This window comes from Tachyglossus aculeatus, chromosome 5, assembly GCF_015852505.1.
Source record: "Tachyglossus aculeatus isolate mTacAcu1 chromosome 5, mTacAcu1.pri, whole genome shotgun sequence".
Taxonomy (NCBI): domain Eukaryota; kingdom Metazoa; phylum Chordata; class Mammalia; order Monotremata; family Tachyglossidae; genus Tachyglossus; species Tachyglossus aculeatus.
Window position 1 is genome coordinate 61,649,147 of NC_052070.1, and position 27,917 is coordinate 61,677,063.

The 27,917-nt window shown below is 51.6% G+C and overlaps 1 protein-coding gene across 3 annotated transcripts; it reads left to right on the plus strand.

The window, feature by feature from the left end:
• The first annotated feature begins 5,983 nt into the window (after positions 1–5,983).
• AURKAIP1 (aurora kinase A interacting protein 1) lies at positions 5,984–17,402 on the plus strand. Of its 3 annotated transcripts, XR_005451079.1 has the most exons (7): positions 5,984–6,068; positions 6,868–6,932; positions 7,240–7,328; positions 8,207–8,640; positions 10,799–10,924; positions 12,992–13,141; positions 17,035–17,402. XR_005451079.1 is itself a non-coding variant. In XM_038746688.1 (6 exons), the coding sequence occupies exons 3-5, from the start codon at positions 7,277–7,279 to the stop codon at positions 10,898–10,900; spliced, it is 588 nt and encodes a 195-aa protein (XP_038602616.1). In that variant the 5' UTR covers positions 5,984–6,068; positions 6,868–6,932; positions 7,240–7,276; the 3' UTR covers positions 10,901–10,924; positions 12,992–13,415. The 3 variants fall into 3 exon arrangements, 2 of the variants coding, with proteins under 2 accessions (XP_038602616.1, XP_038602615.1); XM_038746688.1 differs by lacking the exon at positions 17,035–17,402 and having other exon boundaries at positions 12,992–13,415; XM_038746687.1 differs by lacking the exons at positions 12,992–13,141; positions 17,035–17,402 and having other exon boundaries at positions 10,799–11,249.
• The last annotated feature ends 10,515 nt before the right edge of the window (positions 17,403–27,917 follow it).

Consider the following 27,917-nt stretch of genomic DNA (forward strand, 5'->3'; position numbering starts at 1 on the left):
TGGCGGGGAAAGCTGCAGGGACTCTTCATGGAGTTTACCGCCGCGTGGTCGCCCGAGAACCGGGGCAGAACCAAGTCTTTAGGCTCGAAATGGCAGTGGCCTCAGACACCCTGCTCTCCGTGGGAGTGGGGGTTCGGAAAAATCGGTCATTATCCCAAGTGACGAGCCACGGTGACGACGATGAGAGCTCTGGATCGAGGCTTCGATCTGACAGAGCCCGGCCCCAGGAGTCAGGAAACCTGGGTTCGAATCCAAGCCTCCACCACTCGCCTACCCTGTGATCTTGGGTGAGTTACTTAACTTCTTTCCACACCCAGAGAAACACCTGTGCTCCCTTACGGTGTGATTCCCAGGAGGGGACAGGGACAACCTGTTCTGATTATCCTCTACCCCAGAGCTTCGCACAGTGTTTGGCACAGAGGATTTAACCAGTGGCACAATTATTCCGGCACCCTTCTCTCTCACAAATGACAAGCAGTGCTGTATCTCTCCCCAAGGCCTTGGACTATCCTGTTGGGGGCCGTACTGACTGCTGCATTGAAAGCGGAGGGGAGGGGGTCCACCCAACAGGGATGGTATGGTGGGCGGGTGGGCTCCTGAACCTGCCTTGACGGAAGACAATTTCTCTGTCTGACAGAGATCAATACTTTAGCACCGCAGGATTGCTCACTGGTTCCAGGAAATATGCTAAACGCCGAGATAATAGTTTTCTAGATTAAGCTCGTGGGCAGGGAATGTGTCTGTTCTGTTGTTACATCGTACTCTCCCAAGCCCTTAGTGTAGTGCTCTGCACAGTGTGTGCTCAGTAAGTGCGATTGAGATAATAATAATGATGGCATTTATTAAGCGCTTACTATGTGCAAAGCACTGTTCTAAGCTCCGGGGAGGTTAAAAGGCGATCAGGTTGTCCCACGGGGGGCTCACGGTCTTAATCCCCATTTTGCAGATGAGGGAACTGAGGCCCAGAGAAAGGAAGTGACTTGCCCAAAGTCACACAGCTGACAATTGTCTAGTCTTCTAGACTGTGAGCCCACTATTGGGTAGGGACCGTCTCTATATGTTGCCAACTTGTACTTCCCAGGCGCGTAGTACGGTGCTCTGCACACAGTAAGCGCTCAATAAATGCGATTGATTAATTGGCGGAGCCGGCATTTGAACCCATGACCTCTGACTCCAAAGCCCGGGCTCTTCCCACTGAGCCCGCACTGCTTCTCTCTGATACAAGCCTATCAGGTTGGACACGGTCCCTGTCCCACGTGGGGCTCACAGTCTTAATCCCCATTTTACAGGTGAGGTAAGTGAAGTACAGAGAAGTGAAGTGACTTGCCCCAGATCCCACAACAGACAGGAGACAGGGTTAGAACCTAGGTCCTTTAAACTTCCAGGCCTTTGTTCTATCCTGCTTCTCACTGTGAGCAGGGAACATATCTGCCAACTGTCGAATTGTACTCTCCCGAGCGCTTAGTATAGTGCTCTGCACCCAATCTGTAAAATAGGGGTTAAGACTATGGTGTCCCTTGTGGGATGTGAACTGCGTCCAACCTGATTAGCTTGTATCTACCCCAGCGCTCAGTACAGAGAGGCAGCGTGGCTCAGTGGAAAGAGCCCAGGCTTTGGAGTCAGAGGTCGTGGGTTCGAATCCTGGCTCCGCCACACATCTGCTGTGTGACCTTGGGCAAGTCACTTCACTTCTCGGAGCCTCAGTTCCCTCATCTGTAAAAATGGGGACGATGACTGTGAGCCCCACGTGGGACAACCTGATCACCTTGTATCCCCCCGGCGCTTAGAACAGTGCTTTGCACATAGTAAGCGCTTAACAAATGCCATCATTATTATTATTACAGGGCCTAGGACAGAGCGACTGCTGAACGGATACCATTTTAAAAGAAAAAAGTGCTCGTTAAATACCTTTGATCTGGAAAAGGTTCCACCTGATCCAACTCGACCCCTCCTCGCCCCCGTCTCTCCTGCCCCAGTGGCATCCAGGGATGAGGTGCAACCTAAAGCTGGTGAAAAATTCGTCTCCCTGGGTCCGGGCTTTACAAGGTGGCATTGTCGGTGATGGTTTCTCAGGAAGTCGGGGCGAGACGGCCGCGGGCCTGGGACATCGGGTCGGCGATCGGCGGCTGCGGAGAGCGTGTTCGGCCCGGGCTGCCCTCCTCTTACTGTTCCTCCACCGCTCCACCGAGCCCGGCCGACCCGAAAGCGCCACTTGACTGGTCCCAGCTGTGGCCCCTAGCCAACCCAAAATGACTTCCTAAATAGGGAAGCAGTCAGTCGTATTGATTGAGTGCTTACCGTGTGCAGAGCACTGTACTAAGCGCTCGGGAGAGTACAATCTAACAGTGAGCCCCCCGTGGGACAACCTGATCCCCTTGTATCCTCCCCAGCGCTTAGAACAGTGCTTTCCACGTAGTAAGCGCTTAACAAATGCCATCATTATTATTATTATTAGAACAGACACATTCCCTGCCTACAATGAGTTTACAGTCTAGAGGGGGAGACAGACAATATAAATAAATCAGTTACAGATAATAATTGTGGTATTTAATAAATGCTCACTATGTGCCAGGCACTGTACTGAGTGCTGGAGTGGATTGGAGAAGCAGCGTGTCTCAGTGGAAAGAGCACGGGCTTTAGAGTCAGAGGTCATGGGTTCAGATCCCGCTCTGGCAATTAATGATGGCTTTTATTCATTCATTCAATCGTATTTATTGAGCGCTTACTGTGTGCAGAGCACTGTACTAAGCGCTTGGGAAGTACAAGTTGGCAGCATATAGAGATGGTTTATTAAGCGCTTACTATATGCAAAGCACTGTTCTAAGCGCTGGGGAGGTTACAAGGTGATCAGGTTGTCCCACGGGGGGCTCACAGTCTTAATCCCCATTTTACAGATAAGGTAACTGAGGCACAGGGAAGTTAAGTGACTTGCCCAAAGTCACACAGCTGACAGTTGGCGGAGCCGGGGTTTGAACCCATGACCTCTGAGCCAAGCTGTTTCACCCAATTGTCAGGTGTGTGACTTGGGGCAAGTCACTTAACTTGCCTGGGCCTCAGTTACCTTGTCCGTAAAATGGGGATGAAGACTGTGAGCCCCCCGTGGGACAACCTGATCACCTTGTAACCTCCCCAGCGCTTAGAACAGTGCTTTGCACATAGTAAGCGCTTAATAAATGCCATCATTATTATTATTATGCAAGCAAACCAGGGTGGACACAGTCCCTATCCCATGTGGGGCTCAGTCTCACTCCCCATTTTAGAGATGAGGGGGCTGAGGCCCAGTGAAGTGATTTGCCCAAAGTCACACAGAAACAAAGGGGCAGAGCTGGAATTAGAACCCACGACCTTCTGATTCCAACCAGAATCGTTGCTCATCCGAGACACGTTTTTAGTAACCGGGGTTTGGAATACTGCCCGAGTTTGGACTTTATGAGATTTGTTTTAAATAAGCAAGATGCCTCCTAGGGGAGTAAGAACACTTACAAGTGAAAGCAAATTTAGTCCTTATGTAGGGGAAAAGTGCCCCCTAAAACTTGGGCTGCTTATATAATTCTATTAAACCAAATAAAATAGTAATCCTGAAGGCTTAGCAGAATGTGAAGAGGATGTAGGCTCTTGCTGAATGCGGAAGGCCTTGAACCCAAAAGGGTCAGTTGCAGACACGCAAGTGACGGGTCATTAGTAGGGCTTTATTTATTGTTTCAGCCCGGCAGTGAAATGATAATGAGTTTGAGCTGTGGCAGGCTTTGTCAGTGATTTGGGAACACCCTAGAAGGGCTGTTTGCTTTCTAGGAAACAGCTCTGCAGGAGAAACTCTCCCCAAGAAGTCTCTTTGTAAGAAAATAAAGTGTAGTGTATTAACAGCTTTGTCCCTTGGTAAAAATTGTACTCTTCGGAGGGGCCTCCTATTAGGTTTGGATTTTGTTGAATATTTCTGACTCAGAATGAAAACATTTTTGTCTAAAATTAGATTTGGCAGCATGGAAAATTTCATAAAATGAGTTTGCATCCACATCCCGTTGGTGGGTAGGGACCGTCTCTATATGTTGCTGATTAATACTTCCCGAGTGTTTAGTACAGTGCTCTGCGCACAGTAAGCACTCAATAAATACGATTGAATGAATGAATGATTCCCAGGCCTATGCTCTATCCACTAGGCTATGCTGCTTCCCGTATAGATAGGAGGTAGCATAGGTTGATTGAGAGAATGCATCTCAGCTCTGCCCTGGGCCTCCTGTGTGCCTCAGTTTACATCATCTGTAACATGGGGATTAAGACTGTGAGCCCGACGTGGGGTCAGGGGACAGGGTCTTTGTGTGTCAGTATATAAGGATGGGCCCTGAGAACCCCTCTGGACTGTAAGCTCATTATGGGCAGGGAATGTGTCTGCTAATTCTTGTTGTAGTCTCCCAGGCGCTTAGTCCAGTGCTCTGCACATAGTAAGCGCTCAATAAATACCATTGATTGAAGACCTGGAGGTGAGTGAGGGTCCATTCTTGTAGAAAAGGATGACTGAGGAGGGGATGGGTGCTCAGCACATAGTAAGTGCTCAGTAAATACCACTGATTGAGGAACTGGAGGTGAGTGAGGGTCTGTTCTTGTAGAGAAGGACAACTGAGGAGGGGATGGGTAAATGATGGTTGGAAAGGGAGGAGGTTTCCTCTTCCTAGCCCCTCCTGGCCCCTTGCCCCCTCCAGGTGGACAGATGGAGCCAGAATTGGGAAGGATGTAGTTTTCTGGGCTTTAGAGGGTCATGGGTGAGGGAGGAAAGATGAAGGTAGTAAGGGGAGGGAATGGGAAAGAAAGAAAGAAAGGGAGGAAGGAAGAGAAAGAATAAGGAAGGAAGAGAAAGAGAAAGAAAGAATAAGGAAGGAAGGAAGAGAAAGAAGGAAGAGAATGAGAGAAAGAAAGAATAAGGAAGGAAGAGAGAAAGAGGAAGGAAGGAAGAGAAAAAAAAGTGAGGAAGGAAGGAAGAGAAAAAAGAAGGAAGAGAAAGAAGAAAGGAAGACAAAGGAAGGAAGAAAATAAGGAAAAAAGGAAGGAAGAGAAAGGAAGAAAGGAAGAGAAAGAGAAAAAAAGAATAAGGAAGAGAGGAAGGAAGAGAAAAAAGAAAAAAGTGAGGAAGGAAGAGAGAAAAGAAGGGAGAGGAAGGAAGAAAGAAAATAAGGAAGGAAGAGAGAAAAAAGAAAGAAAAAAGTGAGGGAGGAAGGAAGAGAAAAAAGAAAAAAGGAAGGAAGAGAAAGAGGAAGAAAGGAAGAGAAAGGAAGAAAGAATAAGGAAGGAAGAGGGAAAGAAGGAAGAGAGAAAAAAAGGAAGAGAAAGAGGGAGAAAGGAAGAGAAAGGAAGAAAGAATAAGGAAGGAAGAAAAAAAGAAAAAAGTGAGGAAGGAAGAGATAAAAAAAGAAAGTAAAAAAGAAAGAGAAAGAAAAGAAGGGAAAAAAGAAAGAAAAAAGTGAAGGAAGAGAGAAAAAAGAAAAAAGAAAGAAAGGAAGGAAGGGAGAAAAAGGGAAAAAGTGAGGGAGGAAGGAAGAGAAGAAAGAGAAAGAAAAAAGGAAGAGAAAGAGGAAGAAAGGAAGAAAATAAGGAAGGAAGAGAGGAAGGGAGAAAAAAGAGAAAAAAGTGAGGAAGGGAGGAAAGAAAAAAAGAAAAAGGAAGGAAGGAAGAATGAAAGAATACCAGTAGGGGGCGGGCTCGCGCGCGCGCGCGTGTGTGTGTGTGTGTGTGTGTGTGTGTGTCGGGGGGCGACGACAGGGAAGAAAGAAAGAACGAAAGAATAGCGGTAGGGGGCGCTGTATGTGTGTGGCGGGGGGGACGGGGACACGGCGACGCGTCCCGGAACCTTGGTGCTGCGGAACGCGGGGAGCGGCGCCGCTGGGGCCCGGCCGGGACGGAGAGCGGAGCCGGAAGTGCTGCCGCGCCAGCCGCCTGGTGGTCGGTTTCCCGGCGACAGGCCTCGGGGAGGGAGGGAGCGAGCGAGGGAGGGAGCCACGGGGCCCCTGTCCTGTCTGTCCTGTCGTCTGTCCTGTCCCGTCTGTCCCGTCCTTCTGCCGGGGCAATGGCGGGGGCGTGTGAGTCCGGGCCGGGGCCCACACTGGGGACAACTCGGAGAGGCAGCGGGGCTCAGCGGAAACGGCCCGGGCTTGGGAGGCACAGGGCCTGCGTTCGAATCCCGACCCCGACCCCGCCCCCTGGCTGCAGGGGGACTTGGGGCAAGGCACTTCACTTCTCTGGGCCTCAGTTCCCTCATCTGGAAAATGGGGATGAAGACTGGGAGCCCCACGTGGGACAACCTTTTATCCCCCCCAGTGCTTGGCCCCTAGTAAGCGCTTAACAAATGCCAACAACGATAACAATGAGGGTACTTAAGCGCTTACTACTAATAACGATAGCGTTTATTAAGCGCTTACTATGTACAATGCACTGTTCTAAGCGCTGGGGAGGTGACTAAGAGCCAAGCACTGTTCCAAGCGCGGGGGGAGATACAAGGTGATCAGGTTGTCCCTCGTGGGGCGCACAGGCTTCATCCCCGTTTTACAGATGCGGTAACTGAGGCCCAGAGAAGTGAAATGACTCGCCCGAAGTCACACAGAAGACAAGGGGCGGAGCCGGGATTAGAACCCACGACTTCTGACTCCCAAGCCCGGGCTCTTAGAACTGAGCCACGCTGCATCATCGTCATTATTATTATTAGTGACTTGCCCAGAGACAGGGGGCTGGACTAGGTGACCCGGGGGGTCGGGGAGAGGTCGGATCAAGCTCCTGGGGGGACTGGGGGATTCGGGAGGTGAATGGGAAGAGGAGGGAGGGAAGGGGGTGTTTCTAGTATTAATCCCGGGACTGACCTCCCCATTCTCTCCCTTCCTCCAGCATCTCCGAGGGAGCGGTGAGACATTTCCTGCCCTGCGAGTTTGAGGCCTCGACACATCCCAGCGGTCGGTCCTGCCGTGGGGCAGCGGGATGCTGGTCTGGGGGGGGCTGGACATGGGAGGCCAAAGTTTTGCACCCTTCTCCTCAGTCAACACACACCCCACCCATCCTCCCTGCCTCTACCCCTGATCCCGAGCTCTCCTCCCCAACCCCCGCCCTCACCCAACTGTGCCCCGGCCCCCAGAGCCTCAACGCAGGACTCCGGTCGACTAGCTCGGTTTCTAACCGGGGTCGAGCGCTTCCGATCCAAAGCCGCCCCCTGGAAGTGGATTTCCAGCCCCCGCCACTCACAGAATCCCATCTTCCCCCCAGAGCTGCCCGCAGTCCGGAGCCGGAACCACTCGCAGACATGTTTCTGTCCCGACTGGCTTGCCGGCTCGCGAAGGTCGCCCCCGTTGCAGGTATGTCGGCGTGGGGCCGGGGAGGTGAGCGGATCAAAACCGGACCCTGCCCTTCAGGCCCCGAGGAGCCTCCAGAGTGAGGTCCGCGTGGGTCTGCTCGGATCGTAGATCTTTTGGGAAGTGCCGGGCTGGGGGCGGGAGGTCAGAGGGAGTGAGTGGATCTCACTCTGGGACCGACTGGCCAGCCACCCATCCAACCGGGCACAGATGGGACAATGGAACCGCGGAGAGGAGGTGATAATAATACCAACTGCGGTATTTGGTAAACTCTTACTATATGCCAAGGACTGCCCTAAGCGTTGGGGTAGGCCTAGAGAAGCAGCACGGCCTAGTGGGTTGTGCACAGGCCTGGGAATCAAAAGGCCTAATCCCGACCCTGCCACTTGTCTGCCTTGGGTAAGTCACTTCACTTCTCCGGGCCTCAGTTACTTCATCAGTAAAATGAGGAGTAAGACTCTGAGCCCTATATGGGGCAGGGACCGAGTCCAACCCCATTACCTAACCCTAATCATCGGGGCGTACACGGCCCACATATGACCCAGTCTGAGGGAGAGCGAGCACTTGTATTGAATCCCCATTTTACAGGTGTGGAACCGGAAGGCCCAGAGTTGTTTAGTGACTTTCCCAGAGTCACAGAGTGGTGGAGCTGGGATTAGAACTCAGGTCCCCTGAGTGGTGGAGCTGGGATTAGAACTCAGGTCCCCTGACTCCCCGTCATGCGCTGCCCAAGCCCATCCAGCCGCCTCAGCCGGGAGACAGGTGCGAAGGAGGGGAGACCGCCAAGTTTTAGGGGCTGGGCCATCTGTTCTCCCTCCTCGTAGCCGCCCGGTGCCCAGATTCCCTCCGCCCCAGCGGTGACCTCACCCCCTCCCCCACAGGCCGCGTCGTGGCCAGGCCCGGTCCCGTCGCCGTAGTGATCCCCGGGACCCGGGCCCACTCGGGCCGCCTGGCGGACGGCCGGAGCCGATGGACCCCGCAGCTCCCGTCCGCAGCGGGCCCCCACCTGGAGGACGTGCTGGTGCCCCGGAAGCTGGCCATCAGCCCCCTGGAGAGCTGGCTCACCGCCCACTACGTCCTCCCCCGTGCCACGCCGGCCTCCGGGCCCGGCCGCTTCTACGACTGCCCGCCGGGTGAGGCGGGAGCCCGCGAAGAGCCGGTGCCGGAGGGCGATGCGGGGGCCCGGGCCATCCTGTGCAAGAACGTGCTGAAGATCCGCCGGCGGAAGATGAACCATCACCAGTACCGGAAGCTCATCAAGCGGACGCGCTTTGTGCGAAGGAAGGTCCTGGAAGGCCGCAAGCGTCGGAAGCAGGTGAGTGACAGGGTGACGGGGGGCCTTCCCCCTTTCATTACGTATAATTTTCCTCCCAGCCCCCGGCTCATCTGCTGGGAAATGAGGAAGGAGACCTTATTGTCCCCTGAGCGCTTCCCCTGTGTCCGGCTGCCCGTCGCTCAGCCCTCTCTGGGCTCCCACAGTGGGCACAGCCCCATCCTAGGCCCCTGGCATCCATAGGAGGGACCAGGCACGATGCCCGTCCTTGGGCAGTAGGAGCAGGAAGGGTGGAGACGGTATTTACTGAGCTCCCCCGGGCATAGGGCGCTGTACTAAATGCCTAGGAAGAGAAGAATAAACAAATCACGCATTCCCTGCCCACAAAGAGCCTCTCACCCTGATGGAGGAGACAGACATGAAAAGATTTACAAACAGCCATCAAAATGAATAATTCAGTGGACAAATGAATAAACACATCATCTGTATACTATATTTGATATAGATATAAAAGGGTGGATGGACACAAGTAAGTACATAAGTGCTAGAGATGGCTGTTGGGTTTCTAATAACTGGTAGTTGTGAACCAGTGTACATATACATATTTGAGGTACTAAGAATTAATTGGGGAAGGGCTGCTGGAGGAGGTGGGCTTTGCGTCAGTCTATCAATTGTATTTATTGAGCACTTACTATGTGCAGAACACTGTATTGAGCAATTGGGAGAGTACAGTGCAACAGAGGTAGCAGACATGTTCCCTGCCCTAAATAATAATAATAATGGTATTTATTAAGCACTTACTATGTGCAAAGCACTGTTCTAAGCGCTGGAGAGGTTACAAGGGGATCACGTTGTCCCGTGTGGGACTCACAGTCTTAATCCCCATTTTACAGATGAGAGAACTGAGGCCCTGAGAAGTTAAGTGACTTGCCCAAAGTCACACAGCTGACAGTTGGCAAAGCTGGGATTTGAACCCATGACCTCTGACTCCAAAGCCCGGGCTCTTTCCACTGAGCCACGCTGCTTCTCTGAGCTTACAGTCAGGAGGACTTTAAATTTGGGAAAGGCCTCGATCTGTCTGATTTGGGGATAGTCCCTACCCACTGTTGGGTAGGGACCGTCTCTATATGTTGCCAACTTGTACTTCCCAGGCACCTAGTACAGTGCTCTGCACACAGTAAGCGCTCAGTAAATACGGTTGATTGATTGATTGATAGAGAGTCCCAAGCCAGAGGGACAGGGTGAACGAGGGGGCAGAGGCGGTGGAAGAATCTAGAGCCACATACAGTTTGGTTAGCTTGAAGTGAGGCAGACATACTCATTATTAATCTGTTCAATTCATTCAATTGTATTTATTGCGTACGTATTGTGTGCAGTGCACTGTAATAATAATAATGTTGGTATTAAGCGCTACTTGTACATATTCTATTTATTTTATTTTGTTAGTATGTTTTGTTCTGTTGTCTGTCTCTCCCTTCCAGACTGTGAGCCCGCTGTTGGGTAGGGACCGTCTCTTTATGTTGCCAATTTATTCTTCCCAAGCGCTTAGTACAGTGCTCTGCACACAGTAAGCGCTCAGTAAATACGAGTGAATGAATGAATGAATGAATGTGCCAAGCACTGTTCTAAGTGCTGGGATAGATACAAGGTTATTAGGTTGTCCCACTTGGGGCTCACAGGCTTGATCCCCATTTTACAGATGAGGGAACTGAAGCACAGAGAAGTTAAGTGACGTGCTGAAAGTCACCCAGCTGACAAGCGGCGGAGCCGGGATTAGAACCCACGACTTCTGACTCCCAAGCCCGGGCTCTTTCCCCTGAGCCACGCTGCTTCTCACTGTACTAAGCACTTGGGAGAGTACAATACATACGGACCCTTAGACTGAGAACCTCTTATGGGACCGGGACTGTACCTGCCCTGCGTACCCCAGCGCTTAGTACAGCGCTCGGCTCATAGTAAATGCCTAATAAGTTGTGGCTGTTTCAGACAGCCTCCCTCAAACGGCAGGCCCACTGGGTGGGTCCGGGTGTCGTGGGAAGGCTTCCGGGAGGAGGTGGTCCGGAATGGGTGTTAAAGTCGGCGGGAGATGCCCAAGGCCCCGCTCCCCTGGTGCTCTGGGTGCGGGTTCCCCGTGGGGACCTGGTCTGTTGCCTCAAGCTCTCGCCCTCCGCCGCCCCTCTTCTCCCCTTCCTCCCCACAGATCCGTTTTGAGAAGGACCTGAAGCGCATCTGGAAGAAAGCCGGCTTGAAAGAGGCGCCGGCGGGCTGGCACACCCCCAAAGTCTATGTGAAGGGCCAGTGAAGCCACCCCGCGACTCCCACCCAGGTGTTTGAATAAACGTTATCCCCCCCCCCCCCCCGCCCCCCAACTTCCAGCTTCCAACTCCTGCTCGCTCTCTCTGGGCCCAGGGGTAGAGGACACTGTTAGAGGACAGGGTTACGGGGCAGTTTGTGTGACCCAGGGGTCCTGGGGAGGAGTTAAACCAGCTCCATCATTGCTGCACCCCTGTCCCCCCTCAACGCGCCCCCGCAAACCCTCAGCTTTATTTTCTCATCCAAGACCACCAGGGGGCAGCACTAGATCACACACCAATAATCATTCATTCATTCAATCGTATGTCATTCATTCAATCGTATTTCAGTTATTCATTCATTCAGTCGTATTTCATTCATTCAGTCGTATTTCAGTCATTCATTCATTCAATCGTATTTCATTCATTCAATTGTATTTCATTCATTCAATCATATTTCATTCATTCATTCAATCGTATTTCAGTCAGTCATTCATTCAATCGTATTTCAGTCATTCAATCGTATTTCATTCATTCATTCATTCAATCGTATTTCAGTTATTCATTCATTCAATCGTATTTCATTCATTCAATCGTATTTCAGTCATTCATTCAATCGTATTTCATTCATTCAATTTTATTTCATTCATTCAATCATATTTCATTCATTCATTCAATCGTATTTCAGTTATTCATTCATTCAATCGTATTTCAGTCATTCAATTGTATTTCAGTCATTCATTCATTCAATCGGATTTCATTCATTCAATCGTATTTCATTCATTCAATCGGATTTCATTCATTCATTCAATCGGATTTCATTCATTCATTCAATCGGATTTATTGAGCGCTTACTGTGTGCAGAGCACTGGACTAAGCGCTTGGGAAGTACAAGTTGGCAACATATAGAGACGGTCCCTACCCAACAGCGGGCACTCAGTCTGGAAAGAGGAGACAGAGAACAAAACAAATTAACAAAATAAAATAAATAGAATAAATATGTACAAATAAAATAGAGTAATAAATACATACATACATCTATACAGGTACATCATTCATTCAGTCAGTCATTTATTGAGCGCTTACTGTGTGCAGAGCACTGTACTAAGTGCTTGGGAAGTACAAGTTGGCAACATCTAGAGACAGTCCCTACCCAACAGTGGGCTCACAGTCTAGAAGGGGGGAGACAGAACAAAACATATTAATAAATAGAATATGTACAAGTAAAATAGAGTAATAAATATGTACAAACATATATACATATACATATTTACTGAGCACTTACTGTGTGCAGAGCACTGTACTAAGCGCTTGGGAAGTACAAGTTGGCAACATAATATGTGTGATATTATTACTCTGCGCAAAGCACTGTTCTAAGCGCTGGGGAGGCTACAAGGTGATCAGGTCGTCCCACGGGGGGCTCACAGTCTTCATCCTCATTTTCCAGATGAGGGAACTGAGGTACGGAGAAGTGAAATGACTTGCCCAAAGTCACACAGCTAAGTGGCGGAGCCAGGATCTGTACCCCTGACCTCTGACTCCAAGGCCTGTGCTGTTTCCACTGAGCCGTGGTGCTTCTCTATGTACCAATGTACAGTGATCTTAATCAGCAGTATTTATTGAGCACCTAACGTGCACTACATTGTATTAAATGGGAGGGCTGCTAAGGCATTAGTATGACATGATACCTGCCCTCAAGAAGCTTACAATCTAGCGGGGGGGAGACAGACCCTAAAATAAATTACGAATAAGGGAAAGTAATAGACACGAACATAAGTGCCATAGGGGAAGTGTGTACTCAAGGTCACAGAAATGTTTTAAGTGGTGGTTGTTGGGGTTATAAAGTGGGAAGATTGGAAACTAATTAAGGGAGCCTCCTGGAGGAATTCTAATTTCCCAAGGACATAGAAGTCGTGGAGGTTTGTGATCTTTCGAATCTGAGGGGGTAAGGCGTGAGCCAGGGGTCATGGGTGAGAGAGACGAGGGTGAGGAACAGTCACTTGCTTAGCTTGAAGGGAACAAAGATTGCGAGCCGGGATGGAGTGGGAGATGAGTTTACTAAGTAGGAGGGAGATAACTGATTGACATATACTTACGCCTAGGGATTTCGGCCAAAGATTACGTAGGACGTCACTAGGTTTGTGTGTCTCCTGAGTGACACGCTTGGAACATAAGGTTCTTCTGTTACTTCTGAGATGGAAAAGGCCCGTCCGGCACCTGTGAAGGCCGTCAGAGTCCCGCCTGGCCACCCGGTGAGTGACAGAGGCCGTGGGGATACTGGCCAGATCCCGCCCCAGTTGGGGAGACCGGACCGAGAGGCATGTGATGTCACGTGGGTCGGGCCAGGCCCACGGCGTCAAGGAGATGGCATCCCAGGCGCCATCATGCCAAAGGTCACTGATTTCGCACAATCCCGGAGCGGGTCCTTGGGGAGATCCCAGAACCCCCGCGTGAACTCCAGGGCCGCGTCCGATCTGTGGAACTTGGCAGAAGTAGCTCTATGCTGAAAACCAAAAAAGACATAAAAGCGACCAATACCAAGCTGGGATCGGGCCGGGGGGCGGGGGTGGGGGTGGGAGGGGACACCATCTGGAAGCCAGAGTGTCCAGCTGCAACCGGATGACTCGGCCGCCCCAGCCTTGGCCGGACTCCCCCAGGCCCTGCCAAACCCAAGCCAACCAACGGAGTCCGGAGCTAAGTACAGCGCTCAATAAATGCCACTGATTGAGAGGTTTGCCCTCTGCTCCTGAAACTTGAAACGGTATTTAAGTGCTTACTACATGCCAGACACTGTACTAAACAGCTAAGGTAGATACAAGATTAGCAGGTTGGACACCGTCCCTATCCCGCATGGGGCAACCCAGTATTGAATCCCCATTTTAAAGATGAGGTAACTGTGGTGCAGAGAAGTTGAGTGACTTGCCCAAGGTCACACAGCAGACAAATGGCAGAGCTGGGATTAGCACCCGGGACCTGACTCCCAGACTCAGGCTCCATCCACTAGGCCATGCCGCTTCTCAGTTTCTATTTGGTGCTTTATTTGCCAAAGCACCTCACATTAGTTACTTTAAATTGCTCTCCACAACACTTGTGAGGTAGGGTTCAGGTACTTTATTCCCATTTTACAGAGTCCAACTCGATTCGCTTGTTTCCACCCCAGCGCTTAGTAGAGTGCCTGGCACATAGTAAGGGCCTGACAAATACCATCACTATTATTATTATTATTAAATGCAGGAGCCATTCTGTGCCTGCCGGGCCGCTGAGCCCTGGGGGCTTGGGCCTTGGGACCGCAGGAGTGAAGAGCCAGTGCCCCTTCCTCAGGCTGTGGACCCCTTGGGGGCAAGAAGAGAAGGGGGGCCTGCCCCCCAGTTTTGTAAGGGAGCTGGGACCCCCTCATGGTCCCTCAACCCACCCCCTCCCACAACTATGTCCTTTCTGCCACCCCAGGGTGAGGTTCCCCCCACCCCGAAGGCTCAGGGGAAGAAGCGAGATTGTGGGGCACAGGCTAGTGGCTGGAAGACTCGAACCCGAGGCAGAAGGGGCCCTGAGTGCCCTCCCCACACCCAGGAAGGGGGCCTTTGGGACCCACGGACACCAAGGCGGTGGCAGAAAAGGAATCGGCAGGACTCAACCCTGAGGGGTTTCATCCAGAAATTCTGGATCTCCCAGACAAGACGCAAAAACCAAACGAGCAGTTGGCTCACAGTGGGCACAACTCACAGGGCCCAGGAGCCCCGGCAGGGGGTTCAATGAATGATCCCCCTTCACATCCAACGGACGATCACTCTCCCCACCTTCAAGGCCTTATTGAATCAGTTAATCATATTTATGGAATGCTTACTCTGAGCAGAGCACTGCGTTAAGCACTTGGGAGAGTACGATACAATTGAAGGCACATCTCCATGAGGCCTTCCCTGACTAAGCCCTCAATCAGTCAATCAATCAATCGTATTTATTGAGCGCTTACTGTGGGCAAAGCACTGTACTAAGTGCTGGGGAAGTACAAGTTGGTAACATATAGAGACAGTCCCTACCCAACAGTGGGCTCACAGTTCCTCTTCTCCCACTCCCTTCTGCGTCATCCTTGCACTTGGATTTGCATCCTTAATTCACCCTGCCCTGAGCCCCACAGCACTTAGATACAGAGCGGCAAGTTATTTCTCTTACTGTTCGTCTCTGCCTCTGGACTGAAAGTTCACTGTGGGCAAGGAACAGGCCTGCCAACTCTGTTGTACTCTCCCAAGTGCTTAGTACAGTGCTCGGCACATTGTAAGTGCTCAATAAATACCATTGATGATGATGATGATGAGTGTTGCCCTGGTCATCCCAAGAGGGCTCTGCTCTGGACGTCAGAGGGGCTGGGAGGCTACTGGGAGGGGATGGAAGGCGATAAACCCAGAGGCCCTGCCCCTTCTCCACCAGTCGGGCAAGAGTGGCCACTAGAAAGTCACACTTCTACTTCTCCTGCGCTCTGCACAGAGAAAATGCCCGATAAATACTATTAATGAGTGAGTGAGTGAGTGACTTAAAGCCAGTGATCAGGAGTATTTACTTGAAATGCGGGGGGAATGGACAACCATTGGAGGTTTTCAGTCGACTGTCTTTTTTAATCAATCTATTGTATTTATTGAGCACTTACTGAGAGCAGAGCACTGTAATCAAACTCCTGGAGGAGTACAGTACAGTACAGTAGAGAAGCAGCGTGGTTCAGTGGAAAGAGCCCGGGCTTTGGAGTCAGAGTTCATGGGTTCAACTCCCAGCTCTGCCAGTTGTCAGCTGTGTGAGTTTGGGCAAGTCACTTAACTTCTCTGTGCCTCAGTTCCCTCATCTGTAAAATGGGAATGAAGACTGTGAGCCCCCCGTGGGACAACCTGATCACCTTGTAACCTCCCCAGCGCTTGGAACAGTGCTCTACACATAGTAAGCGCTTAATAAATGCCATTATTATTACAGTAACAATATAACAAAGTCGATAGACACGTTCCCTGGCCACAATGAGATGACAGTCTAGAGGGAAGAGTTGGGAGGGATGGGGCAGGATATGGGGGGGATGGAGAGGTGGAAGGGATGGGACTCTTTGGGAAATGGGAGGGATGGGGAAGGAGACGGTGAGGATGGCAGAGTGGTCTATGGTGTGGCGTGCAGCTCCTACTCTGCTCAGCGCTTAAAACAGTGCTTTGCACGTAGTAAGCGCTTAACAAATACCATCATTATTATTATTACTCTTGTGGAGTTGTGGGTTTGAATGCTGCTCCTGATAGCTTTTTTTTTCCTTCCCCTCTAGACAATAAGTTCGTTGTGAGCGGGGAATGTATCTGTTTATTGTCGTAACGTGCTCTCCCAAGCATTTGTACAGTGCTCTGCATATAATAATAATAATAATAATAATAAGCGCTTACTATGTGTAAAGCACTGTTCTGAGCACTGGGGAGGTTACAAGGTGATCAGGTTGTCCCACGGGGGGCTCGCGGTCTTCATCCCCATTTGACAGATGAGGTAACTGAGGCCCAGAGAAGTTAAGTGACTTGCCCAAAGTCACACAGCTGAAAATTGGCAGAGCCAGGGTTTGAACCCATGACCTCTGACTCCAAAGCCCATGCTCTTTCCACTGAGCCACGCTGTTTCTCTATATAGTAAGGGCTCAATAAATATGAATTAATTAAATTGAATTGAGAGATGGGGGAAGAGTGGCGGAGGGAGGAGGCTTTGAGGATCAGCCAATTGATGCTATTTATTGAGCACTTACTGTGCTGAACTCTTGGAAGAGTACAATAATGGGGAGACATGTTTTAGAAGAATGACCCGAGCAGTAGAGTGCCCAGCTAATCCCAGCTCCACCACTTTCATTCATTCATTCAATCGTATTTATTGAGCGCTTACTGTGTGCAGAGCACTGTACTAAGCGCTTGGGAAGTACAAATTGGCAACATATAGAGACAGACCCTACCCAACAGCGGGCTCACTTGTCAGCTGTGTGATTTTGGGCAAGTCACTTAACTTCTCTAGGCCTCATCTGTAAAATGGGGATGAAGATTGGGAGCCCCATGTGGGGCAAACTGATGACCTTGTGTCTACTGCAGTGCTTAGAACAGTGCCTGGCACATAGTAAGCGCCTAACAGATACCATTATTATTATTCTTATTAGAGTGAAATATGGACTTGGAGAGGGGAGACACTGGAGGCCGTGTGACCAACAAGGCGGCTGAAGCAGCAGTTATGCTGGGATATGACGAGCATCTGGATCATTGTGGTTGCTGTTGGGATGGAGAGGAAAGGGCAGATCCTGGATACGTGGAGGAAAAACCAATAGGAGTTGGCAGAAGGCTTGTTACGGGGTTGAAAGAGGAGGAGGAGTCAAGAATAATGCTGAGGTTGTGGGATTTGGAGACGGAGAGGACGGTGATGGTGTTGACTGTGATGGGAAAGTCAGATGGAGGAGAAAATACGGGAGGGTGAAGGAGGAGTTCAGTTTGGGGCACGTCAAGCTGGAGGGCTCGGCGGGATAACCAGGCGGAGATGTCTGGAGACAAAAGAGAAGCAGCGTGGCTCAGCGGAAAGAGCACGGGCTTTGGAGTCAGAGGTCATGGGTTCGAATTCCGGCTCCGCCAATTGTCAGCTGTGTGACTTTGGGCAAGTCACTTCATTTCTCTGGGCCTCAGTTCCCTCATCTGTAAAATGGGGATGAAGACCGTGAGCCCCCCATGGGACGACCTGATCACCTTGTAACCTCCCCAGCGCTTAGAACAGTGCTTTGCACATAGTAAGCACTTAATAAATGCCATTTTTAAAAAAGAGAGATGTAGAATCTTGGGGAGTGGGAGAGATGGGGGCTAGCCAAATAGATTTGGGAGTCATCTGTGTGGAGCTGGTGATCGAAGCAATGATGAGCCCCCCCAGAACTAAGTATAGGTGAAGACGAGGAAGTAGTCCCCCTCCTCAACCCCAAGGTCAGAGCCCCTGCGGTGGACAAACCAGGCCGACCAGATTCACCGCTGGGTCGCCCTCGGCGCGGCTTTCTGGCCAAAGAGCCGGGTGGGTGCCAGTTTTGCTTCTTCCGCCATCCTCCCCCTCCCCTCACCCCGACCAGCGAGAGGCATGGTGGCCCTTCACCGACTCCAGCTGGACACACTGAAGGGCTTGTGGCCTGGCCCTGAGGCGCTTCCCTCTGGCAGTGCATACGTGCCCACCGCTGTGCCACCCATCGCCCAAAAAGATGCCCCGGTCCCCGGGGGCCCGGTACCCGCTGCCAGGAGTGGAACCTCGGGCGGCAGGGGCTCGGGTGGGGCCGGGCTCGGGCCGGCCCTTGTCGCTGGCCCACGGCCACTAATGGGGGCCTTGAGTTGGGAGGCGGGGCCGTGCGGTGACAAGCCTTAATGGCAGGGTTGGCCGGATAGGCCTGTGAGCACCGTGTCCCACGCTTGTCTTACACAGGCCCTGGAGATTGCCGGGTGGGTGGCACCCCTCTGGGCAGGCCGGACGGAGCCGGACTCCAGAGGGAGGAGGTCTTGGGGCCTGGCAGTCCCAGACCTCCGTGACTCTGACCCCCCTCTTGGGCCCACGCCTGCCTTTTTTTATATTTATTAAACGCTTACAATGCAGCGGGAACGGTACTAAGCACAGGGGTAGATACAAGCTAATCGGTTTGGACACAGTCTGTGTCCCACATGGGGCTCATGGTCTTCAGCCCCATTTTATAGATGAGGTAACCGAGCCACAGAGAATAATAATAATAATAATAATAATGATGATGGCATTTATTATACGCTTACTATGTGCGCTGTTCTAAGCGCTGGGGAGGTTACAATCCATCAATCAATCAATTAATCATATTTATTGAGCGCTTACTGTGTGCAGAGCACTGTACTAAGCGCTTGGGAAGTACAAGTTGGCAACACATAGAGACGGTCCCTACCCAACAGTGGGCTCACAGTCTAGAAGGGGGAGACAGAGAACAAAACAAAACATATTAACAAAATAAAATAAACAGAATAGATATGTACAAGTAAAATAAATTAATAAATAGAGTAATAAATCCATACAAACATATATGCATATATACAAGTGCTGTGGGGAAGGGAAGGAGGTAAGGCAGGGGGGATGGAGAGGGGGAAGAGGGGTAGAGGAAGGAGGGGGCTCAGTCTGGGTGATCTCAGTTACAAGGTGATCAGGTTGTCCCACGGGGGGCTCCCAGTCTTCATCCCCATTTTACAGATGAGGTAACTGAGGCCTGGAGAAGTGAAGTGACTTGCCCAAAGTCCCACGGCTGACAGTTGGCGGAGCCGGGATTCAAACCCATGACCTCTGACTCCAAAGCCCGGGCTCTTTCCACTGAGCCATTTGCCCAAGGTCACACAGCAGACAAGTGGCGGAGGCGGGATCAGAACCCAGATCGTGGTTTAGCGGATAGAGCAAGGGCCCGGGAGTCAGAAGGAACTGGGTTCTAATCTCGGTTTGCCCCATCTCTGCTGTGTGACTTTGGGTAGGTCACTTCACTCCTCTATGCCTGAGCCACCTCGTCTGTAAAACGGGGATGAAGACTGTGAGCCCCATGTGGGTCAGGGTCTGTGTCCAACCTGATGACCAAGTGTCTACCACAGCGCTCAGAACAGTGCTTGACACATAGTAAGCACTTAACAAGTGCCAAAATTATTATAATAATTAGGTCATTCTGACTCCCAGCCTGGGCTCTATCCACTAGGCCGTTGTTTCTCGAGCAAGGCCCTGCCTTGTTTGGAGCAGACGGCCGCTAAGCACACCACGCTGCCCATTCCCGTCGGTCTGTTGTGTGACCTTGGGCAAGTCACCTAACTTCTCTGAGCCTCTGTTACCTCATCTGTAAAATGGGGATAAGAATGTGAGCCCCACGTGGGACAGGGACTGTGTCCAACCTAATTTACTTGTATCTACCCTCATGCTTAGAACAGTGCTTGGCACGGAGTAAGCACCTAACAAGGACCATTATTATTATTATTACACTGTGCAGAGCACTGTACTAAGCACTTGGGAGTAATAATAATAGTGATGGTATTTGGCAAGCGCTTACTATGTGCAAAGCACTGTTCTAAGTGCTGGGGAGGTTACAAGGTGATCAGATTGTCCCACGGGGGACTCACAGTTTTAATCCCCATTTTACAGAGGAGGTAACTGAGGCATAGAGAAGTGAAGTGACTTGCCCAAAGTCACACAGCTGACAGCTGGCAGAGCCGGGATTTGAACCCATGACCGCTGACTTCAAAGCCCGGGCTCTTTCCACTGAGCCACGCGTTGTTAGACACGCTGGGTTCTAATCCCGGCTCCACCGCTTGTCTGCTGTGTGACCTTGGTCATTCAGTCATTCATTCAATCGTATTTATTGAGCGCTTACTGTGGGCAGAGCACTGTACTAAACGCTTGGGAAGTACAAGTTGGCAACATATACCCAACAGTGGGCTCACAGTCTAGAAATAATGGTGATGGCATTTGTTAAGCGCTTACTATGTGCCGAGCACTGTTCTAAGCGCTGGGGGGGGGATGCAAGGTGAACAAGTTGCCCCACGTGGTCAAGTCACTTCACTTCTCAGTGACTCAGTTTTCTCATCTGTGAAATAGGGATAGTCTTAATCTCCATTTTTTAGATGAGTCAACTAAGGCACCAAGAGGTTAAGTGACTCTCCCAAGGTCAACACACAGCAGACAAGTGGTGGAGCCGGGATTAGAACCCAGCGTGTCTATCAACGTGTGGCTCAGTGGAAAGAGCCCGGGCTTTGGAGTCAGTGGTCATGGGTTCAAATCTCAGCTCCGCCAACTGTCAGCTGTGTGACTTTGGGCAAGTCACTTAACTTCTCTGTGCCTCTCTTACCTCATCTGTAAAATGGGGATTAAAACTGTGAGCCCCCCGTGGGACACAGACTGTGTCCAACCTGATTAACTTGTATCTACCCCAGTGCTTCATTCATTCATTGGTATTTATTGAGCACTTACTGTGTGCAGAGCACTGTACTAAGCTCTTGGGAAGTACAAATCGGCAACATATAGAGATGGTCCCTACCCAACAACGGGCTCACAGTCTAGAAGGGTGCTTCATTCATTCAGTCGTATTTATTGGGCGCTTACTGTGTGCAGAGCACTGTACTAAGCGCTTGGGAAGTACAAGTTGGCAACATATAGAGGCAGTCCCTACCCAACAGCGGGCTCACAGTCTAGAAGACTGTGCTTAGTACAGGGCCTGTGGTCTTGTACTCTCTCAAGTGCTTAGTGCAGTGCTCAGCACCTAGTAAGTGCTCAATAAATACCATTGAATGATTAGCATGTTGATTATCATATAGTTAAAAAAGAAAAGAAAAAAATCCTCCCCCTGTCCCGCCCCCCACCCCAGACTTTGGCCTGGGCTCCAGCTCTGCTCTGCTGCTTTCTCTAGGCCCCCCACCCACCCAAAGTGCACCCATGGGGTACCAGGAGGGAATGTGGGGGGCTTCATCCCCCCATCCCCATTCTGCAGCCCTCAGTGGGTGTTGTGGCAGGCCCAGTATCCAAGCCCAGCCTCTCCTAGCTCCCTCTCTGCTTCCTAGACCCGCTGCCTGTTGACCCCAAGCTTTCAGTTCAGCAAAATTTCTTCCTCCTCCTCCTCCTTTTCCTCCTCTTCCCTCTCCCCTTTCCCTCTTTCATCTCCTTTTGGAGTCTGGAGACTCAGGCAAGTCTCCAACTGAACTCCTGGAATCACATGAGGAAAAGAAAAGCCGGGAGGAGAAGGAGGAGGAGGAGGTAGTGTGTGTGTGTGTGTGTTTGTGTGTGCTCTCATGTATTCTGGGTGTGGTCTGTCTGGGTGTGCTCTGTGGGTTTTGCGGCGGAATAGTTTTCTCGGTAAAATAGATTTAAGGCCCTGAAGATGGAGAAGGGGGAGGAAAACTGTAGTCTGAGGGCTGTAGTTTAGCCGTTAAGAAAGAACTTGCCGGCTGTCAAGAGTTGTGGATGCTGGGAGACAGATGAGACAGAGAAGCAGTGTGGCTTAGTGGAAAGAGCCCGGGCTTGGAAGTCCGAGGATGTGGCTTCTAATCCCGACTCCGCCACTTGTCTGCTGTGTGACCCTGGGCAAGTGGCTTAACTTCTCTGGGCCTCAGTTACCTCATCTGTAAAATGGGGATTAAAAGTGTGAGCCCCACGTGGGACAACCTGATTCCCTTGTATCTACTCCAGCGCTGAGAGCAGTGCTTGGCACAAAGTAAGTGCTTAACCAATACCATTATTATTATTATTATTATTGGGTACCCCTCTCCCTGAAGCTTCACTGGAAGGGCGTGGGGATCCGGGGGAGAGGAGCTGCTTAAATGAACTTCGTGGGGGGGAAGGTTCATGCCCCACTTTTTCCCAAATCCAAATTATACTTGGGGTCAGGAGCCCTGATTCCACCATTAACTTGCTACGTACCCTAATATACCCCTTCATATAATGATGTAGTGAGTGCTCTAGGCTGCAAGCTCGTTCAGGGTAGGAAAATTGTTTATTGTTGTCTTGTACTCTCCCAAGCATTTAGTACAATGCTCTGCCCACAGTAAGCGCTCAGTAAATAAGACTGAAGGAATGAATCAAGAGGGGTTCCTTGGGCTGGATTCCCCCACCCCCCGCACATCTTGTTTTTCCCTCCAATCTCGGACTCCACGTGGGCAGAAATACGGGGGGCATATGGGGGGAGGGAAGGCTTCCCCTCAAATGAAGATGGGGAGACCAGGAGTTCCTATCCCATGAAAGAAAGACTCTCCCCCAGCCCAGTCCAGTCTGATTTCCCGGTCCCGGTGGTGTGTGGGTCCCTGGTCTCTCCTGGCAGGTCTGGGGGCGGCAGGGCCGAGCCCCATCCCGCACCCCTTTATCCAGCATCTTTGCCACCCCGCCGGTTCCCGTTATGAGCTGGGAGGGTCGGATGACTTTCAGACAGGCCGAACCGGGCCTGGTGGTCTGGGGGCCTGGGGGTCCGGAGGCCTGGGGGCCTGGGGGTCCGAGGGCCTGGAGGCCTAGGGGTCTGAGGGCCTGGGGGCCTGGGGGGTTCGGGGGTCTGGGGCCCTGGGGGTCCGGGGGCCTGCGGGCGGGGGGGGAAGCGGGGGTCTCCCGGCGGAGCTGGGCCCGGAGGGGACCCTTCTCCCCCTTATCAGGTCCTGCCTCCATCTGGGGGCCCGCAGGGAGCGCATGATTGAAGGCTTCCCTCCCCCTCCTCTTCCATCCCTACCTATTAGCTCCTGCTTTGAGCCCCGCCTCCCTCCTTCGACCTCAGTTTCGCCATCCGAGCAACGGAGGGGGGGGGATCAGCGGAACCCGCCCAGCCCCCCGGGAGGGGCTCTGCCCATCTCAAGGCCCTTCACTTCTCTGGGCCTCAGTTTCCCCTGATGATGATGATGATGGGATGATGATGATGGCATTTGTTAAGCGCTTACTATGAGAAAACCACTGTTCTAAGCGCTGGGGGGATACAGGGTGATCAGGCTGTCCCACGTGGGGCTCACAGTCATCATCCCCATTTTACAGGTGAGGTAACAGGCTCTGAGAAGTTAAGTGACTTGCCCAAGGTCATCCAGCAGACATGTGGCGGAGTCGGGATTCGAACCCATGCCCTCTGATTTCAAAGCCCGTGCTCTTTCCACTGAGCCATGCCGTGAGCCCTATGTGGGACAGGGACTGTGTCCGACCCCATCAGCTTAGGACAGGGCCAGACACATAGTAAGCGCTTAACACCTAGCACAGTGATTATCTCCGCCGGAGGGGCCAGCCCCCTCCCCACTCGGAGCATCCCTCCGCCCCCGGCCCGGCTTGGTCCGGCTCCAGCTGCCGATGTCCCGCGGAGACTGTGGCCGGAGGACTGGACCGGGATCCCTGCAGCCAGGAAATAGCGGACAGATGAGAGCAGCGGCCCCCGCCGTGCCAGCTGGACCAGGATGGGGAGGAGGACGAGGAGGAGGAGGAGGAGGAGGAGAAGGAGAAGGAGGAGCACCAGCAACCTGCCTCTGCCCGGTGGACGGGGAATGGCCGGGGGCCAGCAGGCCTAGCGGCCCCCTGGGCACTAGAAGGGAAATCGAGGCCTAGGGCCTCCCCCTGGAGCCTAGGTTCAGTCCGTCAGATGTATTTAATTGAGCGCTTACTGTGTGCAGAACACTTCCCAGGCCAAGCCCCGCTTTTCCTCTTCTCCTACTCCCTTCTGCATCGCCCCTTTTTTTTTTTTGGTATTTGTTAAGTGCTTACTATGTGCAAAGCACTGTTCTAAGCGCTGGGGAGGTTACAAGGTGATCAGGTTGTCCCACGGGGGGGCTCACAGTTTTTTAATCTCCATTTTACGGATGAGGTAACCGAGGCACAGAGAAGTTAAGTGACTTGCCTCCTGGAGCCTAGGTTCAGTCCCCGTCAGGCGTATTTAATTGAGCACTTACTGTGTGCAGAACACTTCCCAGGCCAAGCCCCACTTTTCATCTTCTCCCACTCCCTTCTGCATCACCCTGACTTTTTTTTTTGGTATTTGTTATGCGCTTACTATGTGCAAAGTACTGTTCTAAGCGCTGGGGAGGTTACAAGGTGATCAGGTTGTCCCACGGGGGGCTCACAGTTTTTAATCCCCATTTTACAGATAAGGTAACTGAGGCACAGAGAAGTTAAGTGACTTGGCCCCTGGAGCCTAGGTTCAGCCCCCATCAGGCGTATTTAATTGAGCGCTTCCTGTGTGCAGAGCACTTCCCAGGCCAAGCCCCGCTTTTCCTCTTCTCCCACTCCCTTCTGCGTCACCCTGACTTTTTCTTTTTTTTTGGTATTTGTTAAGCACTTACTATGTGCAAAGCACTGTTCTAAGCGCTGGAGAGGTTAAAAGGTGATCAGGTTGTCCCATGGGGGGGGGGGGGTGCTCACAGTTTTTAATCCCCATTTTACAGATGAGGTAACTGAGGTACAGAGAAGTTAAGTGACTTGGCCACTGGAGCCTAGGTTCAGTCCCCGTCAGGCGTATTTAATTGAGTGCTTACTGTGTGCAGAACACTTCCCAGGCCAAGCCCCACTTTTCCTCTTCTCCCACTTCCTTCTGCATCACCCTGACATTTTTTTTTTTTGGTATTTGTTAAGCGCTTACTATGTGCAAAGTACTGTTCTAAGCGCTGGGGAGGTTACAAGGTGATCACGTTGTCCCACGGGGGTGCTCAGTTTTTTAATCCCCATTTAGCAGATCAGGTAACTGAGGCACAGAGAAGTTAAGTGACTTGGCCCTTGGAGCCTAGGTTCAGTCCATCAGATATATTTATTGAGTGCTTACTGTGTGCAGAACACTTACCAGGCCAAGCCCTGCTTTTCCTCTTCTCCCACTCCCTTCTGAGTCGCCCTGACTTTTTCTTTTTTTGGTATTTGTTAAGCGCTTACTATGTGCAAAGCACTGTTCTAAGCACTGGGGTGGTTACAAGGTGGTCAGGTTGTCCCACGGTGGGGGGGGGGGGGGGGCTCAAAGTTTTTAATCCCCATTTTACAGATGAGGTAACTGAGGCACAGAGAAGTGAAGTGACTTGTCCAAAGTCACACAGCTGACAGTTGGCAGAGCCGGGATTTGTAACCATGAACTCTGATTCCAAAGCCCGGGCTCTTTCCACTGAGCGACGCTCCCTTGGTTCTCCCCAACTCCCTTCCCAGCACCACAGGATGGCTGTAATTGGATTTATTTGTCTCCCCCCACCTCAATTCATTCATTCATTCATTCATTCATTTAATTGCATTTATTGAGCACTTACTGTGTGCAGAGCACTGTACTAAGCGCTTGGGAAGTACAAGTCGGCAACATATAGAGACGGTCCCTACCCAACAACGGGCTCACAGTCTGGAAGGGGGAGACAGACAACAAAACAAGGCTGTGAGCTCATTGTGGGCAGGGAATGTCACTGTTTATTGTTGTAGCGTGCTTTCCCAAGAGCTTAGTACAGTACTCGGTACACAGGAAGTGCTTAATAAATATGCCTGAATGAATGAATACAATATAATAATAAACAGACACATTCCCCCCACAATGAGCATCCAGTCTAGACGGACTGTACGGTCTGAGCCAGGACAGAAGATCAGTGGGGGAGGTAGTCACCTGAGCTCCCCGCTGTAGGGGGGATGAGGCTGGTGGCCTCGGCCTCCCCTTTATTTCCCCACCGCTACCTGGGCCTCTTTCCACCCTGATCCGAACTAAGCACTAGAGCTTCAGAGTGTCATCAGGGAAGGCCTTTTGGAGGATACGTGATTTTAGTAGGGCTCTGGAAGTGGGGAGAGTGGTGATCTGTTAAATAGGAAATGAGAGGGTGGAGGCAGTTCCAGGGGAAAGGGAGGGTGCGGGCAAGGCCTCGGAGGCGAAAAAGCCGAGATGGAAGTTGGTGTTAGAGAAGCAAAGTGTGTGGGTTAGGTTGTAGTAGAAAATCAGCGAGGTAAGGTAAGAGGGAGTGAGGTGATTGAATGCCTTAAACCGTTGGTAAGGAGTTCCTGTTTGATGAGGTGGACGGGCAACCACTGGAGGTTTCTGAGGAATGGGAAGATGTGGCCTGAACCCTTTTTTTTTTTTTTAGAAAAATGATCCGAGCCGCAGAATGAAGTATGGACCGGAGAGGGGAGAAACAGGAGGCAGGGAGGTTAGCAAAGAGGCACATAATCGAGGCGGGATAGAGTAAATAATTGGATTAAAGCGGTAGCGATTTGGATGGAGAAGAAGGGGCGGATTTTAGCGATAATGTGAAGGTTGAACCGTCAGGATTTGATGACATTGAATGTGTAGGTTGCGTGAGAGAGATGAATCGAGGATAATGAACACGGACTTGGGAGTCAGAGGTCATGGGTTCAAATCCCGGCTCCACCACTTTTCAGCTGTGTGACTTTGGGCAAGCCACTTAACTTCTCTGTGCCTCAGTTCCCTCATCTGGAAAATGGGGATTAAGACTGTGAGCCCCACGTGGGACAACCTGATTACCTTGTATCTACCCCAGCGTTTAGAACAGTGCTTGGCACACAGTAAGCGCTTCACAAATACCATCATTATCGTTATTATAATGCAGCACTAGGCATCCTACTTGGCCATCCTCCTCTCCCACCCAACCTTTCCTCACCTAAACTGGCCAATCAATCAATCGACCGTATTTATTGAGCTCTTACTAGGTGCAGAGCACTGTACTAAGCGCTTGGGAGAGTACTATATAACAATAGGAGCTGGTAGACACATTCCCTGCCTGCAATGAGCTTACAGTCTAGAGGGAAAGGTGACCTCCGTGGAGGTGAGGAGACTGGAGAGCCAAGTGGAGTCAAGGAGGATGGTCCGGCTGCTTTTTAACCTTAATCCTGGGATTCTCGATCCTGTTGTGCCTTGGTTTCTCACCTGCCCTGCTTTAGCCTTTTCCCCCGGGGTAATTTCTGGGGCCGGGGAGAGATCGGTGTTGATTAGAAATCCTGGTCCACTCTGGGAATTCCTGGCTCTTTTAGGGCTCTGGGCCCTTGTCTCCCTCTTCCCTCTCTTGACAACCCCTCTCCCAGGCCAGCTCCTCACAAGTCCTCTGCTGGAGGTGGGCGAGTGGACCTCAGAGAGAGCGGGTGGAGGAGGGGGACAACTGGAGAACCCCAAGAGGGAGGAGGGCAGAGGGCCTTGGCACATGCCATCTGTCTGTCTGTCTGGCCGTTTGCCTGTCCATCCGACTGTTTCTGTCTGAGCCTGTCAGTCTGAGGGAGGATCCGAAAGTCCACTGATGTCTGTCCGCCCGCCAGTCTGGATGTCTGTAAATCCATCAGGGTCTGCCTGTCTGTGCCTGCCCAGTTCTAACTCGGCCTCGGCCTCGGCCTCTGCTTCTGCCAGGAATTCGGGGGAGGAATTCGGGGGGGAAGGTAGGGGAGGGGGCTGGAAGGAGGAGGAGGAAGGGGAGTGGGGTGAGGAGGGGAGAGAGAGGGGGTTCGAAGGAGAGGAAAGGTCTTGTGGGGGGAGAGAGGGGGAGGTGGGAGGGTGGGGAGGGAGGAGGGGAGGGGGCTTGCCTGGGAGTCAGCGGGCCGCCGCCGCTCGCTTGCTGTTGAGGTCACATGTTTGCC

Excerpts from the sequence above, each read along its gene's own strand:
- AURKAIP1 (XM_038746688.1), top strand. The coding sequence starts at position 7,277 with ATGTTTCTGTCCCGACTGGCTTGCCGGCTCGCGAAGGTCGCCCCCGTT. Across the intron at positions 7,329-8,206 it reads GAAGGTCGCCCCCGTTGCAG|GCCGCGTCGTGGCCAGGCCC; the intron begins GTATGTCGGCGT and ends CCTCCCCCACAG. Across the intron at positions 8,641-10,798 it reads GCCGCAAGCGTCGGAAGCAG|ATCCGTTTTGAGAAGGACCT; the intron begins GTGAGTGACAGG and ends TCCTCCCCACAG.